This window comes from Conger conger, chromosome 17 (genome assembly GCF_963514075.1).
Source record: "Conger conger chromosome 17, fConCon1.1, whole genome shotgun sequence".
NCBI classification, from domain to species: Eukaryota; Metazoa; Chordata; class Actinopteri; order Anguilliformes; family Congridae; genus Conger; species Conger conger.
The window spans coordinates 499,537-519,686 of NC_083776.1; the positions used below are offsets into that span (position 1 = coordinate 499,537).

At 46.2% G+C, this 20,150-nt stretch overlaps 1 protein-coding gene across 4 annotated transcripts in view; it reads right to left on the reverse strand.

Moving 5' to 3' along the window:
* The window catches only part of LOC133116730 (interleukin-1 receptor accessory protein-like 1), a 343,914-nt gene that overhangs the window by 87,314 nt on the left and 236,450 nt on the right, over nucleotides 1-20,150 (reverse strand). For all 4 annotated transcript variants that reach the window (XM_061226631.1, XM_061226630.1, XM_061226629.1 and 1 more), the window contains one exon: nucleotides 10,290-10,364. In XM_061226631.1, the coding sequence (XP_061082615.1) occupies nucleotides 10,290-10,364 (75 nt within the window). The remainder of the gene's footprint in view (nucleotides 1-10,289; nucleotides 10,365-20,150) is intronic.

The window sequence follows — 20,150 nt, forward strand, 5'->3', positions numbered from 1 at the left end:
TCAGTGTTCACTACAGTACTGAGAGAGCAGCAGTCAGTGTTCACTACAGCACTGAGAGCAGCAGTCAGTGTTCAGTACAGCACTGAGAGAGCAGCAGTCAGTGTTCACTACAGCACTGAGAGAGCAGCAGTCAGTGTTCACTACAGCACAGGGAGCAGCAGTCAGTGTTCACTACAGCACTGAGAGAGCAGCAGTCAGTGTTCACTACAGCTATGAGAGAGCAGCAGTCAGTGTTCACTACAGCACTGAGAGCAGCAGTCAGTGTTCAGTACAGCACTGAGTGAGCAGCAGTCAGTGTTCACTACAGCACAGGGAGCAGCAGTCAGTGTTCATGACAGCACAGAGAGCAGCAGTCAGTGTTCACTACAGCACAGAGAGCAGCAGTCAGTGTTCACTACAACACAGAGCAGCAGTCAGTGTTCACTACAACACTGAGAGCAGCAGTCAGTGTTCACTACAACACTGAGAGCAGCAGTCAGTGTTCACTACAGCACAGAGAGAGCAGCAGTCAGTGTTCACTACAGCACAGAGAGCAGCAGTCAGTGTTCACTACAGCACAGAGAGAGCAGCAGTCAGTGTTCACTACAGCACGGAGAGCAGCAGTCAGTGTTCACTACAGCACAGAGAGCAGCAGTCAGTGTTCACTACAGTACTGAGAGCAGCAGTCAGTGTTCACTACAGCACAGAGAGCAGCAGTCAGTGTTCATGACAGCACAGAGAGCAGCAGTCAGTGTTCACTACAGCACAGAGAGAGCAGCAGTCAGTGTTCACTACAGCACGGAGAGCAGCAGTCAGTGTTCACTACAGCACAGAGAGCAGCAGTCAGTGTTCACTACAGTACTGAGAGCAGCAGTCAGTGTTCACTACAGCACTGAGAGCAGCAGTCAGTGTTCACTACAGCACTGAGAGAGCAGCAGTCAGTGTTCACTACAGCACTGAGAGAGCAGCAGTCAGTGTTCACTACAGCACTGAGAGAGCAGCAGTCAGTGTTCACTACAGCACTGAGAGAGCAGCAGTCAGTGTTCACTACAGCACTGAGAGAGCAGCAGTCAGTGTTCATGACAGCACAGAGAGCAGCAGTCAGTGTTCACTACAGCACGGAGAGCAGCAGTCAGTGTTCACTACAGCACGGAGAGCAGCAGTCAGTGTTCACTACAGCACGGAGAGCAGCAGTCAGTGTTCACTACAGCACAGAGAGCAGCAGTCAGTGTTCACTACAGCACAGAGAGCAGCAGTCAGTGTTCACTACAGCACAGGGAGCAGCAGTCAGTGTTTACTACAGCACAGAGAGCAGCAGTCAGTGTTCACTACAGTACTGAGAGCAGCAGTCAGTGTTCACTACAGCACAGAGAGCAGCAGTCAGTGTTCACTACAGCACTAGCTAAGGCACTGCCAGCTCAGGATCGCCCTCTGCTGGTGATCGCTGCGAATGTCAGCCAGCAGCCAAATTAATTAATGCAGAAATCAGCAGCAGCAAGTACTAAGCAGTGCATAAGGCCCACGCCCCATTTAGGCTGTAATATGGGGCTGACACTTTGACTGGATACGAGATCTCAAACTGCCATCCTGGGGGGACAGTTTCGACTGGTTATCTGTGTATTTCTGCATTAAGTAAATTCAGCTCATTGATTGGCTAAAGACCCGGTTTCCAGGGCTTAAATTGACCGGTGATTACCAGTGAACCACAAAAACCTTCAGACATTGCAGCCCTCCGGGACTGGAGTTAGAGATCTCTGGCTTATGTGATTAATGGATCGCTTTCTGGGGAAGATCGAGCTAATTAATCGACTCATTTGATTCGACAGAGATTGCGGGTGAGTTGGCACACTCTACCTTGCGTTTGGGAGCGTGTTACTTCATGAGGTCACAGGCGGGACCCCTCCACCGGCCGAGAATACTCTCCCACATGACACACGCGCATTTACACACACACATACATACAAACACACACGCACACACACACACAAGCAAACACACACACACATGCAAACACACACTCATACACATGCAAACATACAAACATACACAAAAACACATACAAAAATGTGTGCATGCATGCACACACACACACATATATAAAAATAAACAGCTGTCTTTGAGCCAGGGAGAGTAACTGAACAGACATTGAAGGACGTTTCTTCTCCAGGACAGACACGGACATGGCTGTGAGCTTTCCATATAAATCACTTGAGTATGAAATGGATATAATAATATAGGTCAGCAATAGAAGACACCAATAAAATATACATTATAACACCGTGCAATATTAAAACTGCAGTGTGATTAAATAGGTCAGTCATTTGACGGAAACATTTTAAAATGTCGCAGTGCCAAAATTGACCAGCTTTTTTTTTTCTTTCTTTTTTTCAACTGTCCTATCCTGTCACGGTCACAGCCAAGAGTGAGAAGTAGAGTATATCAACTCAATGTTGCTCCACCGTGTAAATACAGGAGTATATCAACTCAATGTTGCTCCACCGTGTAAATACAGGAGTATATCAACTCAATGTTGCTCCACCGTGTAAATACAGGAGTATATCAACTCAATGCTGCTCCACCGTGTAAATACAGGAGTATATCAACTCAATGTTGCTCCACCGTGTAAATACAGGAGTATATCAACTCAATGCTGCTCCACCGTGTAAATACAGGAGTATATCAACTCAATGTTGCTCCACCGTGTAAATACAGGAGTATATCAACTCAATGCTGCTCCACCGTGTAAATACAGGAGTATATCAACTCAATGCTGCTCCACCGTGTAAATACAGGAGTATATCAACTCAATGTTGCTCCACCGTGTAAATACAGGAGTATATCAACTCAATGCTGCTCCACCGTGTAAATACAGAAGTAGAGTATATCAACTCAATGTTGCTCCACCGTGTAAATACAGGAGTATATCAACTCAATGCTGCTCCACCGTGTAAATACAGAAGTAGAGTATATCAACTCAATGTTGCTCCACCGTGTAAATACAGAAGTAGAGTATATCAACTCAATGTTGCTCCACCGTGTAAATACAGAAGTAGAGTATATCAACTCAATGTTGCTCCACCGTGTAAATACAGAAGTAGAGTATATCAACTCAATGTTGGTCCATCGTGTAAATACAGGAAGTCACGCATCTCGAACAAAGACAAAAGACGAGCTGTCCGGTTCGCCCCTGAAGGACTGGGTCGACATAACCGGAATCGTTTCACTCTCATGTCTTGTAATGTGGAAGCAGCAGGCGGTACCGTTTTGTCCCTGCTCATAAACAGGAAGCTCTGCGGTGTAATGGAGCCCATTGAGTAATTGCATTGAATAAAAGAGCTGGGATATTGAAGAATGTTTACTCTTTAGCGTGCAGATCAATTTTCGCCAAGCTTTTCTATTGTGCCGCTCCAACTCTAAACGCCTCAAGGGCATCTTGATGTCATCATATCATAGACAGGGATGCGCCAATTATGAGGAAAAAACCTGCGGCCGCACAAATCTGTGATTGACTGGTCAGACGTGTCTGCTGTCAGTCTCCTGCCCTTTCACTGAACGAAGTTAATCCCAAGGCAGGACCCGAGTGTTATTTGTGCCGGAATTTTCCGGAACGGGGAAAACCTGTTCTCCTCTCCGTGTGTATCCGCAGTCCAGCCCCATTTATCACCGGGCTGCATCTCCGTGGCAACTGCGTGATTAATGGCAAAACTTCACGCTCTTAAGTATTTCGCTTTAGCTGACTGTAACCCCCCCGCAGTTGCTACAGCATTGCCCGGGGAGCCGTCCAAAATGGTGGCGTGGTCAGCGCTGGAACCTGTCTGCGACCAATGACAAGCCAGAACACACCCGCCCTGCCGCTGAAGGGCCAATCACAGCTCAGCAGGGCGAGGGGGAAAATGCCAGTGACATTTTCACTTTGTTTGTTATGGATTTATGATTTTTAAAAATTATTATTTATCCTTTACCTATCCAAGTAAGTGCCATTGATATAAAAATAACGATAGTTATTTCTTTACACCACAGCTGACATAACTTCTTATTAATTAATTAATGGAATGTAATGTAAATTAATTGCAATCTCCAGTTACACTTGCAAAATGTACGTATATTCGATAACGTTTTTTTTTTTTTGCATCAAATGTTGGCTTTCTCTAAGAAATAGCCAGAAAATAGCTTCTTTTTTTTAACTTTCTGAATTATTTCAAATTTAATTAAATTGAATGGAGTGTATACAATGGTTGAAACACAACCATACCTACTAAAAGTCAGATTCCCCGCTGAACAATCAGCGGCATTGTAAATCTAAAAGTGCCCGGGCGTCTCTCAGCTGCATCGTGTCACTAACAGACCGACCTAGAGGTGACCAGAAGCTCCGGGAGGCTATCAATCCCAGGGAGATACTGACGGGCTGTCACAGTAAGTGTCCTTTTAGAAAGAAAGAGGAACACTGTTACTTAGGAAACTAACATCGGACATAAAGCGGCTGTGCTACCTCCGCTTCATCATTCCGCCCTGACATTTACCGCATCAGTGCCACTGTGTTTCATCGCGCGATGCTCAAATTGTCCCAAACGATAAAATCACAAACCAGGCCACTAGTTGATCATCAATTAACCACCAGTGAGTCATTACCACTCGTTTAATCTACCCAATGATCCGATAATAATCGACTCCTGGGTTTTCTTCAGACAAATAATTATTCAGCGAGTGGCGGGAAGCAATGTGAAAACAGATTTATAAAGGACACGTACTGTAACTGTAGTATGGATCTCTGCCTCATTGACAGGCTTCTCTGCGCCAGCTTCCGTGTTGGAAATGAAGCAGATTAAATGGCTCCCTGTTTTCAGGAGGCATGAAAGCAAACTGCTTCTCTACGGAGTGAACCGCAAGCAATGGAAACATTTTGCATTGCTGCACCTGATCCAGAAATAGTGTGTACAGTTTTATATAGCATAAGTGAACATAATTCAGAATGTGTGTGGAGTTTTATGTACAGTAGCAGAACTGCGCCTACAGTAACTCAGAGAGTATGTGTGTAGAGCTTTATGTAGTATAACTGCACCTAACTGCGAATGAGTGTTTGTGTAATTCTGCGTCTATTTTCCACATGCCAATGAGTTTTACGGATTTATAATTTAGGGTTTCGAACCAGCTTTTTAGTTTTTGAGTTCTGAAACCGATAACGCAGTACATGGAGCCATATGAGAACTTGTGAATGCGAGGTTAACGAAAATGGAGACAAAAGGTTTTCTGCGTGAAGCAGAAAATATACAATTAATATACAGTGAATCATTGCCGTTTTGAATGTCAGTGTTCATTTCCTTATTGGAATCCGCGCCGTGAGGGATTAAGTGGAGAGCGTCTCCAGCCAGCAGGTCACGTGACTCGACTGCGCCGTTAATAACGTCGACCGCAGAGCGCACACCATACAAGACTAATGGCTTTTCATTGCCGCAGATTTCCATAGAGCGCAAATGTAAAACTTCCCCGAGGTCCCGGCAGGTTAACCGTTTATTTGGTGTGACGCGGCGAGCCTCTGCCCTTTCACAGCGCTCTGCCATTTACACAAGCGGTCCCGCCTCACACCTGACAACCGCGCCTGTACGAGAATGGAAAAACCCGGTTCGGACAGGACCTGACATTTACATCATCGGAGGTTCGATCGCAACCTCGCCAATCTCTCCAGTCCATCAGATCTGATGAAGCTGCAGCTGTGAGGAGTCACGGGTGGGTGAAGCCCAAAGCAGCCAGCAGTCCAGCGTAGGAACGCTGAAATGCTGAAGACCAGGAAATGCTAACCACCCACCCCCCATACCAGGCAAACAACGTCATAATCACAAAGTAAATTATGAGTATTCCACCTTACAATTGTCATGTATTAACGTTTAGGCATTCGATATAACACAGTTACTTTTTTAAAATTCAGTCAATGTGAGAAACACGCAGGTCTCCGCCTTGCTCGATGCCTAGAGGGCCGACGGGTATTAGGTTGAAACATTTCAGGTTGAGTGCGGAGAGCCCGGAGATTTTATTCAGCGGAACAATGGGACGTGTCTCTCAGAAGCGTTCAGAGGCACTTTAGAGCAGAGGTTGAGCGACACTGCAGTTAGCGCTCCATCATGGCCGCTTTGAGTGGAAAACAACCTCGTCAAGAGGGTCATTACTATGGGAACCAGCCACAGAGATAATCCAGCCAAAACGCTTTTCACTGGAGCCCTCAGATCTGCGTTTCCAAGACAGTGAACTGCTCTACCGGTAGGTAACAGTCAAGCCCCGCGCAGCTACAGTCAGACTCCACACAAGCAGACAGATACAGTCAGACTCCACACAAGCAGACAGATACAGTCAGACTCCACACAAGCAGACAGATACAGTCAGACTCCACACAAGCAGACAGATACAGTCAGACTCCACACAAGCAGACCGATACAGTCAGACTCCACACAAGCAGACAGATACAGTCAGACTCCACACAAGCAGACAGATACAGTCAGACTCCACACAAGCAGACAGATACAGTCAGACTCCACACAAGCAGACAGATACAGTCAGACTCCACACAAGCAGAGTTACGGTCAGACTCCACACAAGCAGACAAATACAGTCAGACTCCACACAAGCAGAGTTACGGTCAGACTCCACACAAGCAGACAAATACAGTCAGACTCCACACAAGCAGATGCTCTCCCAGTTATAGTCAGAATCTCCAGACTAGCAGATGTTCTACCAAACACATGAAAAGAATCATGTGACTGTCCCCAATGAAGCTCAACATCTCACCCGCTTCAAAACCAATATCAATGCCATTTTGCATACTGCTGTGTCACTCCATTTCTGTTTTAGGGACACCTTAAAAAAATTAGCAGAAAACATTACGACTCAATTTAAATCCAATGGATGCAGACACAATACGACTTCAGAAGCATGCATGCTTTTTCTAATTTCATGACTGTACTTTTTTATTACATTTGAATTATACCTAAAAACGATACATTTCAACCCATAGAAACACAATGCTAACCTGACTGAGGCTAATTGAATGTTCTAAATAGGAAAAAAAAGTTATAAACGTTATGTTAACCTGAGACCATTATGTTTGGCAATGTTATCGCGTGTTGGTTGTCGCAGATGATACGCAAAGGCTAACAGCAGCCAGTCTCACTGTCTGCCCAAAGTGCACAGCAAGGACTCAATTTCTGAAATAGTCAGATACAGTAAAGTGGGGGCGGCCGAAAAGGGCCCAGCTAGCGTATATGAACGGAAAACTATCAGCTGAATCACAAGATACTTATGTTAGTTTATTAGGCTAGTCATAAACACCAACAAAGTGAGTTGGCTAGTCTAGGCTAGTCAGCTCGCTCCTAGCTACACAATACAATGGCAGTGACAGTGTTAATGCTTGCTAGTTAACTAGCTAGCTAGCCTATAGTTGGGCTTTTAAAAGGAGTTATACCTTGGTAGCTAGCTGACTGGCTGATATGGGATATTTTTCATTAACGTTACACACGAGACAACATACAATCTCGCGAGGAAAGGTAACTTAATATGAAAATACCATGTTGATGGCAGACAGTTGGCATCTCTTTAAGATTAGACTGAAGAAATACGTTTCAGACAGCAGAATTATGGCATGCCAGCTAACTATAAAAAGTTCAACCAAGAAAAAAAAAAAAAACTCTTTACCAGTAGATGGCATCCATGTATAAGAAATGGGGACAGCTACAGTAAACAGCTAGTGGGCCAAATAGATTATTTCAGCAAAGTTCTCAGCCAAGGGTTTTATTTTAAATGCATGTTTATAATCAGCTATCAAGTATTAATTGAACCTCCTGGTGTAAAAACTAAGGAAATATATCAGAAAAAACTATGTTTTAAGTGAAATTAAAAACTAATTAAACTAAATTGATCATCCCCAACGCTAACATTAGACTGCTCTCCATCAGGTTATCAGCACAGGTCTTTGACAACATGAACTGGATATACCACATACAACAGTATAACATTTATTCCTACAGAGATAATCAAAGTGATTTGTAGGTGACACTATCATTGAGTAACTGTGAATGCACAGTAATTGGCCTTGACTTTGTTTCATTGGATTACTTTCGTACAAATGCTAATCATTATGTATAGGCCCATATACGTACTGTAGCCTATATATCTGCCATCCCACTTTTATCCAGACTGACATACAGTCAGAGTGTATGCATGATATCAGAGTAATATACACTCTATACTCTACAATATCCACTCAGTGAGCACGTTGTGAGGTATTCTTTAGGCTTATTCTTATTCAAGACTAAGTCTTCTACTGCTGTAGCCTATCCACTTTGAGGTTGCGTGTTCTGAGATGTTCTTCTGCATACCACTGTTGTAATGTGTGGTTATGTGTGTTCCTGTCACCTTCCTGTCAGCTTCGACCAGTCTGGCCCTTCTCCTCTGACCTCTCTCATTAACAATGTGTTTCTGCCTGCAGAACTGCTGCTCACTGGATGTTTTTTTTGTTTGTTATTTGCACCATTCAATGCAGATGACTCTCGTGACTCTTGTACACAAAACTCCCAGGAGATCAACAGTTTCTGAGATACTCAAACCACCCAGTCTGGCATCAACAATCATCCCACTGTCAAAGTCTACTTAGATCATATTTTTTCCCAATTCTGATGGTTGATGTGAACATTAACTGAAGCTCCTGGCCCATATCTGCATGATTACATGCATTGCACTGCTGCCACTCGATTGGCTGATTAGAAAATCGCATGAATATGTAGGTGTTCCTCATAAAAAATGCTCAGTGACACTCCCATACTATACAGTTTATTGCAGGATCTATCACTTATTCACACTAGTTTAAAATTGTACGCTGCGTACTGATGGTCTGTGTGCGAGCTATGTTGAAAGAGTGATAGGAGATGTGTGGTCCCAGAGAGGCCACATTCGACATGCTGGAAGTAAATCATGCTTCAGAAAAGTGCAGGATAAGCATATTGCCTCTAACTTTAATATGCAAAATTGCCAATATACTTCATAGTGCACTACTCTAAGACTATGAATTATTTGAGAGGTTTGAATCTTAAAACAATCTGCCCAGTGGTGAGCACGTGTTGTTTGACATACGGTAGGTGTTATACAGAGCTGTAGCATGTTGTCAGAGATCCGTGCTGATGCCTTGATGGAGAGCAGGCTGATGTTAGCGTGAGGGCTGATCAATTTAATTTCCTGTTTTTTAAGGCTTTCAGCAAATGCAAACATTTCACTTAAAACAGTTTTTTGTGATGAATAATTTTCCTTTAATTGAGCAGGTACCAATACCAAGAACTGAGAGAAAGAGGTATAATGGATGGAGATTCATAGCCAGAGCTTAGAAGTCCTGTTTCTACTTCTAGTTCCTCTTTCCTAATTAACTGTCAACTGCTGCCACTTATGGTTCCACATTTTAAGGGAACGTGAATTTTAAACAGCCTTTCATTTCTTATCATTTGGATCTGACTCGCGTGTCTTGGAGTGACACAGAAGTGCCACTGACACACAGGCATTCACAGTGTCACACAGACAGACTCAGAGCCCGCCCACTGGATGTGCCGTACTTACTGTACACTATTTGGGGACGAAAAAAAGAAAAAAAGGAAAGATGAAACCCGTCCTTTCCACGCATTGCAGTTCATAGTTTCAGAATGTTGTCAATCGAGCTTTACATGTGCAACTTGAGATTTTGAAGACGTCTCCTGCAGGTGTTAAGCTGTTTTGCGCACCATCGGTGGCAATCCGAGCAGATCTACAACACTGCAGAGGAACCCGCAAGAAAGGGGCCCGTTACTGGCCAATCGTGTGCATCGTACACGCGACTGAGCAGCCAATCCACTCTTCTCCCAACAGACGAGCCTGCAGCTACTGGCCCGTGATGGAGCAGCACAGGCCTTGCGCAAGCTGTCCACAGAACACCAACAATATGCTCCAAACGCTCATGGTGTCCAAGCTGACCACCATCCACACACAAAGGCTAGAGGGCAAACCATAACAGTTGCCCGCTCTCACAAAACAAATGGCGAGGAGATTCGGTACCATGTGGCCAGTATTTCCGCAGAAGGGAGAAATCTTGTAACAACTAAGCATATCGCCTATCCAAAAATGCACTTCCCGCTGTTTAAAAAAAACGAGGAAAAACATCGCCACACAAGTTATCTTTTCAGTTTCACAAGCAGTCCTTGTACGTGGTCCCTCAGTCAGTCCGTATGACGGATATTCCTCCGAACCGCTATCGGTGGAAGGGATTGCATCCGGCTGGAAATGAACACAGAAACCCGCAATCTTACCGATTTGTATCTCCATGGTGGTCATTTTGTTCTCGGATGGGAAGAGGATCTTCGGCGGCTTGTCCGTCAAAGGAGCTGGAGGAGAAAGAGAGAGGAAATCAAAAAGAAAGGGTTTAGACAAATAACAGCCATTTCACAACCGCCAGAAAGTGAGCCATTGGCCCTTCCTCTGGGTGGGCTCAGGGGGGAGAAAGCGAGAGGGAGAAACTCCACAGACATGAGGAGGGATTTTTCCCCACACAGAGACCGGTCGATGTGCAGAACAGCTTGCCAGGACATGTAGTGGAGGCAGAAACACTGGGGGTTTTCAAGACCAGGCTTGATAAGGTGCTTGATACTACCTAGTATTTGGGTAAACTATGCAGTAGGTACACTTTAGTGGGAGGAAAAGGTGAGCATTGGAAGGCTGAATGGCCTGTTCGCATCATTATGTTAATTGTCAGTGCACCAGCCACAACCAGCACAACCAGCCACAACCAGCACAACTGTCACAACGACACAAAGCCTTGTGCGTCACCGTCGACTTGCACGGTGGATCCCGACGAGCAGTCAGTTCAGAGTTCACCAGCAGCAATTACCGTCTCTTAAACATTTGTTTTGCGGATGCAACGGTTCTGCGGTTATTGGCGGAGGGCGGTGGAGGATTTTTTGCGGTGGAGAGTTTCACAGTGCGGGCACACAAAGCCCTCATTATACGCCCGTTATTGGCCGGGAGGGCCTTCGGCCGCACAAACGGGGCTTTGTTCTGCGGCGTGCTGTGTGCGGTCGCTGATGAATAATCACCGGTGAGTGCAGACACGCAACGCTGAACGGCCCTCTTTCTCTGGGGAGGGGGGCAGCATACCACACCCCCCCCAGGCTGCTGGGGGACCCGCAGTGGCAAACCCACGGCCGGTGCTCCAGGCTCATGCGTGGGGGGGGGGGGGGGGGGTAAGCCATAAAGATAATTATTTATTCATTTCTCCTTTATTTAACCAGGTGAGTCCCATTGAGACGGTTATCTCTTTTACAAGGGAGACCTGGCCAAGGGAGGAGCAAGCACAGATGACAACATAATGTTCAATACAATGCAAAAACACAACACAAATGACACAGTAAAGGGACAATAAGTAAGATTTTGTGATAAAACATTGTTACAAGACCATTGTAAACCCCTTCCTATCATTGAAATAGTCTTACTGACATGATGACTCACCCTTTGCCTGTGTTTATGGTCCTTAAATTTGGGTTCAAAATATACAGTTGACGGCCAGACACTCTGTACCAAACATATAACTGTACAGTAATTAAAGCTCATTGGTTGAAAAGTGGTCTAATTGCCACAGCCAATGGCGTTTCAATGTCAGCGCGCTTACAGAGAAGGGGGAGGGGATAAACAGTGTTGTGGTTTGAAGGTGTTTGTTGCTGCTCTCTTGACCGTTAGAAGTCCGAAATGACCTTTTGTACCTTTAATACAATACTAATGCGCATACGTATTAGAGTGCAGTAACATTAATCTCCACACTGTGGCGCATCCTCCTTCTCTTCCGTAACCACACTGAGGGGGCTGAGGACCACGAGGCTGAGGGCCACGGGGCTGAGGGCCACAGAGCTGAGGACCACGAGGCTGAGGGCCACGGGGCTGAGGGGGCTGAGGGGGCTGAGGACCACGGGGCTGAGGGCCACGGGGCTGAGGGCCACGGGGCTGAGGGCCACGGGGCTGAGGGCCACGGAGCTGAGGACCACGAGGCTGAGGGCCACGGGGCTGAGGACCACGAGGCTGAGGGCCACGGGGCTGAGGGCCACGGGGCTGAGGACCACGGGGCTGAGGGCCACGGGGCTGAGGGCCACGGGGCCACGGGGCTGAGGACCACAGAGCTGAGGACCACGAGGCTGAGGACCACGAGGCTGAGGGCCACGAGGCTGAGGGCCACGGGGCTGAGGACCACAGAGCTGAGGACCACGGGGCTGAGGGCCACGAGGCTGAGGACCACAGAGGGCGTTTCATCTCCAAACTACCGGCTGCTGACCAATCAGACGCACGGCCATGCGGCCTCCATGTGATCGACAACAGCGCATCACATGACCATGGAATCTACGTGGCCTAGCTGCTCATTGGCTGTCATATCAACACCCACTATACACTCACCGAGCACTTTATTAGGAACATTTTTCACTTTATTACACCTACTTATTCATGCCATTATCTAATTATGTGGCAGCAGGGCGATGTAGATGCAGGTCAGGATGTTCACATCAACCATCAGAATGGGGATAAAAAAAAAGTCTAATAAATACCTAATAAAGTGCTGGGTGATAATGTAGGATTGATTCTGCGTCTAAGAGCACACGGCATCCCATTACTTTCAGAGGCTGCAATTACAGTTGAGACAAACAGCAGCAAACTCCAGAAGTGAGTTTGAGAAAAGCAGCCGGCCCTTCTATGTGCTCTGCTTCCCGACAAAAGGCTTTGCGCAGAAAAGCTGGTGCAGACTCTCTCTGCGGCCGGAGACTTTAAAGTGCTTCAGAACTTGGCATGACAAGCCTCTCAGCACAGCTAATGGAGCCAGGACTTTGGGGTGTTGGTGCACTGCTGATTAAATGAGAGTAAGCGTGGAGCCGGGATTAGGGTCAGCTGGCACTTACTGTACACCACCATCTCTTCATTATACACGCCCCTGGGTCACGCGTGTTCATACTCACAGCTAGTCTCCACGACGGAAAAACGGACATGATCCATTTACAGACCCCCATGTGTGTGTGTGTGTGCATGCATGCATGGATGCATGTGTGTGTATGTGTTTGTGTGCATGTATGCGTGTGTGCGCGTGTGCATGTGTGGGTGTGTGTGTGTGTGTGCTTGCAAGTGTGTTTGTGTGTGTGCATGCGTGTTTGTGTGTGCATGTGTGTGTATGCGTGCATGTCTGTTTGTGTGTGCATTTGTATTTGTGTGTGTGTGTGTGTGCGTGCGTGTGCATGCGTATTTGTGTGTGTGTTTGTCTGTGTGTGTGTGTTCATGTGCGTGTGTGTTTGTGTGTATGCGTGCATGTGTTTGTGTGTGTGTGTGTGTGTGTGTGTGTGCAGGCGTATTTGTGTGTGTGTGCATGTGTGTGTGCCTGCATGTGCGTGCATTTGTGTGTGGGTGTGTGTGTGCGTGTGCATTTGCTCTTGTTCTACTCCTTTAAAACAGGAGCAGCAGCTGATCAACAGCCCTTTCTAAGGTCCTCCGAAAGCCACATGCTGTCCACCCCCAGACCTCCTCCGAAGACTCAAATCAGACTTCCGACAGCAAAGACAGATGGCAGACGAGCCCACAGCAGGTCACCTGACCGTGCGATGGAGCAGCACACAGGCATACACGCATGTGTGCGTTAATTAGGCTAATTAGGCTCCACATACACTTAATTATGTTTTTTTTTTAGAAAGTAGCTGTGCATGAAATATCCATATTGCAGAGGAAGATTTAAATGTTATGACGTACAAGTTTCCCCAGGTGTCAAATTGTAACAGGTTGGTGGTAGTGTGTGCAGAAGTGTGATTTTGGTTTGCGTGAATTGTGCCTGTTGCCCTTGTGTGAGTTCCTTTCAAAACCTGGTGAGAACAAGGATCAGAAAAATATTCATATAATAGGTCACCAATCCTAAATTTCATGATGACAGTAATTCAACCAGAAAACTTGGGATGACTCATCATGTAGCCCCAAAATATCTCAGGATATTTTGTTCACCATGAAGGATTTCAGGAAGTATTCACAAAAGACACAAGGTGTCCTTATCAGTGTCATTTTCTGCACTACGTTTCTCTTGGAAACACTCCCTGATAATATTTGCTAGGAGATTGCAATCTTGTGTACTGTGCTGTATACAGCTGTAGCTATGAAAAGCTGGAAAGGTGTCACACTGTTTCAACAGCTTCCCTGCTCACCTCAACTAAACACCAACAGCAAACCCCAATTATGCTCTATTAAGATAAACACAATTCACACTGTGCTGCTCATCATCATTACTCACTAATTAGCCCACTTTTTCACCGTGTCATTGAAAAGCACTTGAATCTCTATCATGGATTTATATTGCTTTCAAATCCCATATTTGAAAGTGGATAGGCTTTACAAGTACAGCTGAACCCCAACCTAAAACCGAGCATTTATTTAAAAAATACATTCAGTGTACATTTAAATTGAAAATTCAAACTCATGCAAGTCACAGTCAATGAAAAGAAAAATAATCTGCCCAATGCTCATCAAAGACTAAACAGCTGGAAGCAGGTCTCAATTACAGGATCAGACTGAGTCAATGTAGGAGGTCATAATTAGCCTTCAGGACCAGCAAGGGCATAGACCCCTGAATCACTGATACCCCTGAGGCACTGACACCCCTGAAGCACTATGACCCCTGAAGGCCTGAGACCTGGAGAACACTAAGATCCCTGAAGCCCTGAGACCTGGAGAACACTAAGATCCCAGAAGCACAGAGCCGTCTGAAGCACTGTGGCCCCTAAAACACTGGGATCTGGAGAGCACAAAGGCCCCTGATGCACTGAGACATGGAGAGCACAAATCCCCTGTAGCACTGTGGCCCCTAAAGCACTGAGGTCCCTGGCGTATTGAGATCAATGTAGTACTGAGACCAGCAGAATCAGAACAGCATCCATTGTCCATATAAACATAGTTCATATTTTGCCAGCATCTAAAGGCTTAGAGTATTTAACCTGACCTGGGTCAGGTTCCTTCTGCTCTAGTTGTCCCCCAGCCTGAGGCCTGATCCCTGTGGTGAATCTGCGATCGTTTCTTCTCTCTCTATGCCGAGAGTTCCTAAATTATTCATCTGTGGAACAGCTGCAAGCTTCTGAGGGTTATACCAGACACATATGCAAACACATCCACACTGACAACTGAACAAACTGCAATCTGCCTGCTGTGGCATGTGAGCCTGTACCATAGACGTTTCAACGACAATAAGGTCCCTGCAGTGGAACCTGCACCTGTACCATAGACGTTTCAGCAACAACAAGGTCCCTGCAGGCTTATACACATCATGCAGTATGCATGCATGCAGGAGAAAGCAGGTTTCCACTGGCAACATGCAGCAAGTACGCATGCAGGAGGAAGCAGCCAAACGAAGAGGGGGAGACTGTTTAAATAGACCGTTGTGTTACGTGAACGGACTACAATAGCTGAACATCACTAATCAGCCGAGCCATCAGCTGATTCAGCCCGGCCCGGCTGGACTCTCGTGGCCTGTCTGAACCAGCCGATTTCTGACAGCTCTGATAATCAATAAGATACGGGAGTACAGGATAACGAGCTCGTTCCCACGGCGCGTTGATAAGAGCAAGACAGAGCGTTGTAACGGCGCTCTAACCTTTGTAATTCCGCAAACACGAATCCACATACATGATAATCACGGGACCGATATTGATTTATGCCGCCACCTACTTTCCGTACCACCTCCAGGTATATTTGAACCATCTTTCTCCTGACAGCGTACGCATGATAAAACATTAATCGTCTGACGGGGTGAATTATTCTGTACACCATCCAATGTTTTTCTTTGAGCAAAGATAGATGAATGGTGGTGAAAAATCCATTTCAGCATTACCGCATGACAAGTAAGTTTGGCTGGCTTTCACTTTACTCAAATGGCAGTAAATGATAGCTACACTCCATGATGATGCGCCTAAAGTGCCCATTTTAGACTGATATACGCGCTGCTACGATTGAGCAAGTACAGTAAACAGGGCCTACGGGAAACAAATCCCCGTTTTTAAAACTGGAGGGTAGCTGGCAAATGTGGCAGCGTCATCAACTACAACCGTGAATGCACCGGCTCTTCATCCCACATCCCTCTAACTGGAATGCCAGCCCACATTCAGAAATCTTAATTACCGCTTTGTTATTTAAAGAAAAACACAAATGATCTAACCTCACATAGGTAGTGATGCAAATAAATAAAAATTCACGTTCAAAACATAATGATTCCCTGAAACCTGATTAGCGCATAACTATAGGTGGTTCTGCTTAAATGGAGGGGTTTGCCAAAGTTTTATTTCAGTTTTGTTTCGACATGACTGGGACACGCAAGGTCGGTGGTTCTAATCCCAGTGTAGCCACAATAAGATCCGCACAGCCGTTGGGCCCTTGAGCAAGGCCCTTAACCCTGCATTGCTCCAGGGGAGGATTGTCTCCTGCTTAGTCTAATCAACTGTACATCGCTCTGGATAAGAGTGTCAGCCAAATGCCAATAATGAAATAATGTAATGTAATCTGGAAAAAAAAAAAAAAAACTAAGCAAAATATGATTAATTGAAAAGGAAGTAAAAATGATTTGAAAGGGGGTGTGGTCAGGGTCAGGGGTTGTGAAAGGTTCTGCCATCAGACTACTGTACAACAATGCCCAGGACGCAGCATAAAACCTGCAAATGCAATGTCACGAATGACAAATATATACGTCAAATATTAAGAACCTTAAATCTGTACCATGGTATTACCCTGAGCAGAAAGTACTGTAATTGCATATTAATGTTAAAGGATGAGGATCAAAGGCTTCCCACAGCAGAAATGTGAAATAGTGCCAGCTTCATACTGAAATGTCACAAGCTCAACTTCATGTGCATTTTCAAAAAGGCACATTTTATAGTTAAGTGTACATTTTCACATTTTATTTATATTTCAGACTGATATTTAAACACCTTACCCCCACAGATAAGTAAAACAGGTTAGCAAATTTGCACAACATCCAACAAAGGGGTGCACTCAGAAAAAGGATGACTTAATTAAACATTAACTCGCATTGCAGTTATCATTCATGTCGACATTTAGTTGTCACATCGCAGAACACAATTAACGTATCTACGTATCCATTAATGGCTTAAAACAAAATCCATACAGATATTGCCATGTATTTATTATTGGTATTCAATCAATCATTAAGTAAAAAAATAAAAATAAAAATAAAATCCCGAAGGGAAAGCAGTTAGTTAATGCCTCTTTAAAAGGCATATTTATCAAAGGTGGCTGTGTCCAAAAACGTTTTGCGTGCTCCTGGAGGAAAAGCACATCCTGAACCTCAGACCCCCCTCCACGTGCTTGTGTCCCCTGGGCATTAATGCCAGGCAGGTACAGAGCCTGGCCTCCATCTGGTCCTGCGTCTCCTGCTGGCGATAATGCCTTGTGGCATGTTAATCTGGTGGCGGTGCAGTGGGCAGGGCGCGGAGTACACGCTCCTGCCATCCGAGTCCCAGAGTAACCGCGCGCCCTCCCGCCGCCTGCTTCTCAATATCAACCCCGCTGACACTGCCTTTCTGGAAAAATAACTTTGTGCGAATCTTGTCAGGGGAATTGCTGAGTGCATTCATTACGGCGAGAATGCGTACGGTTTGTACCTGACCCAGAATCGGATCCCGGCACTTTCAATTCCATCTCCCGCCTTGTAAATGATGAATAAGCAGCACTTTAACCTAGTACTTGCACAACAATACTATAATTACCTCTGCATCTACAACTTTTTTTAGTGCAGCGTATCAGCCACGTACTGCACGTTGTGAAGCGTCACTGCGCAGATTATGTAATTACACTTTCATTTTCAATTTTCAACACAACGTGCTGTTACACCTCATGAATACCAGTGGAACACTAATGCACTTAAGCTATTCCTTCGCATTAGCCACATTGTAATAGCACCATCTGCATAATTAAGCATACTGTAAACACAATGGGACTTCTCAGGGTCCTAAATGGCCCCCATTTCCAAAACCCACAAAGACTCAATGAGCCCCTCCGGGTTCCGTTAACAGCGTGTAAGGGTTGTGCTTGTTCTGTACACAGCGTGTAAGAGTTGTGCTTGTTGTGTTTACAGTGCATACGAGCACTGCCTGTTGTGTTTACAGTGTATATGAGCACTGCCTGTTGTGTTTACAGTGTATATGAGCACTGCTTGTTGTGTTTACAGTGTATATGAGCACTGCCTGTTGTGTTTACAGTGTATATGAGCACTGCTTGTTGTGTTTACAGTGTATATGAGCACTGCTTGTTGTGTTTACAGTGCATACGAGTTGTGCTCCTTGGGTTTACAGAGCATAATGAGTCCTGCTTGTTGTGTTTACAGTGCGTATGGTGTATGATATGCGCCTGCACAGTTACTTGAGTACAACAGTCACACTTTCAGACTCTAATCGCAACTGTGAGAAAGTGCTCATTTTCCACACCTCTACTTCCATAAGCCATGCGATCATTCATCCAAATTCCAACTCCTCGGTCTGGAGTGGGAGGCTGGCGGGAGGCATCCGGCAGGTTATTCAGAGGATTATTCATATGAGAGACCGGGCTAAATTAATGAACTGCTCGGTTCAGATACTCGGATCCGCGGAGTTTCTCCCCGGAAGGCCCCGCTCTCGACCTGCCGCGGCGGGTTCCTGATGCTACAGCCCTCATTTGATTTACTGCAGGCCAGATAATTAACCAATAATCTGCACCAACAAATTAGCCTGGACGTCTCGCATGCGTGCACTCAGAAACAGATACCCGCGTACAGTGTGCGTGCACACACTACACTCACTCTCACACACTCACACACTCACACACTCACACACTCACACACTCACACACTCACACACTGCTCACACTGCTCACACGCACACACGCACACACGCACACACTCACACACTCACACACTCACACACTCACACACTCACACACTCACACACTCACACACTCACACACTCACACACTCACACTCACACTCACACTCACACTCACACTCACACTCACACTCACACACTCACACACTCACACACTCACACACTCACACACTCACACACTCACACACACACGCACGCATGCACGAATGCACGCGGCCAGTGAGGGGAGGTGCCTCGATCCAACCTCTCCCCCCAGAGTCCCAGAAGTGTGAGTGAGTGTGTGTGTGTGTGTGTGTGTGTGTGTGTGTGTGCGCGCAGTTGTGGATGTCTGTATGTGGGCAGTGTGTGTGTGTGTGTGTGTGTGGGCACTGTTTAACCGTGTGTGTGTGTGTGTGTGAGTAAGAACAGAGACTCTTTAATTAGCGCTAACGATGCAGAAGGGCTCTCAGAGACGCTGCACATGCTGGTGAGTAATTCATGTCCAAGAGGCAGGAAGTCCAGGACGGGGCTGTAATTACACACCTGTAGGCAGGGCCCCCCGGGGCCGAGAGATGCCCGCAGCCTGAGCACACTGCTGGCAGGAGGGACATTACTGTGAGCGGCTCCCTGTGATGAGGGCTCCTGATGGGCTCAGACACTAAGGGCCTCTGTGATGACACAGAGAGAGGCTCTTGATTGGCTCAGTCACTAAGGGCCTCTGTGATGACACAGAGAGAGGCTCTTGATTGGCTCAGTCACTAAGGGCCTCTGTGATGACACAGAGAGAGGCTCCTGATTGGCTCAGTCACTCCTCTGTGATGACACAGAGAGAGGCTCTTGATTGGCTCAGTCACTAAGGGCCTCTGTGATGACACAGAGAGAGGCTCCTGATTGGCTCAGACACTCCTCTGTGATGACACAGAGAGGCTCCTGATTGGCTCAGTCACTAAGGGCCTCTGTGATGACACAGAGAGAGGCTCCTGATTGGCTCAGACACTCCTCTGTGATGACACAGAGAGACTCCTGATTGGCTCAGTCACTCCTCTGTGATGACACAGAGAGAGGCTCCTGATTGGCTCAGTCACTAAGGGCCTCTGTGATGACACAGAGAGAGGCTCCTGATTGGCTCAGGCAGTCCTCTGTGATGACACAGAGAGACTCCTGATTGGCTCAGTCACTAAGCACCTCTGTGATGACACAGAGAGAGGCTCCTGATTGGCTCAGTCACTAAGGGCCGTTGCCATGGCTGCAGACTGGAACCTGCAG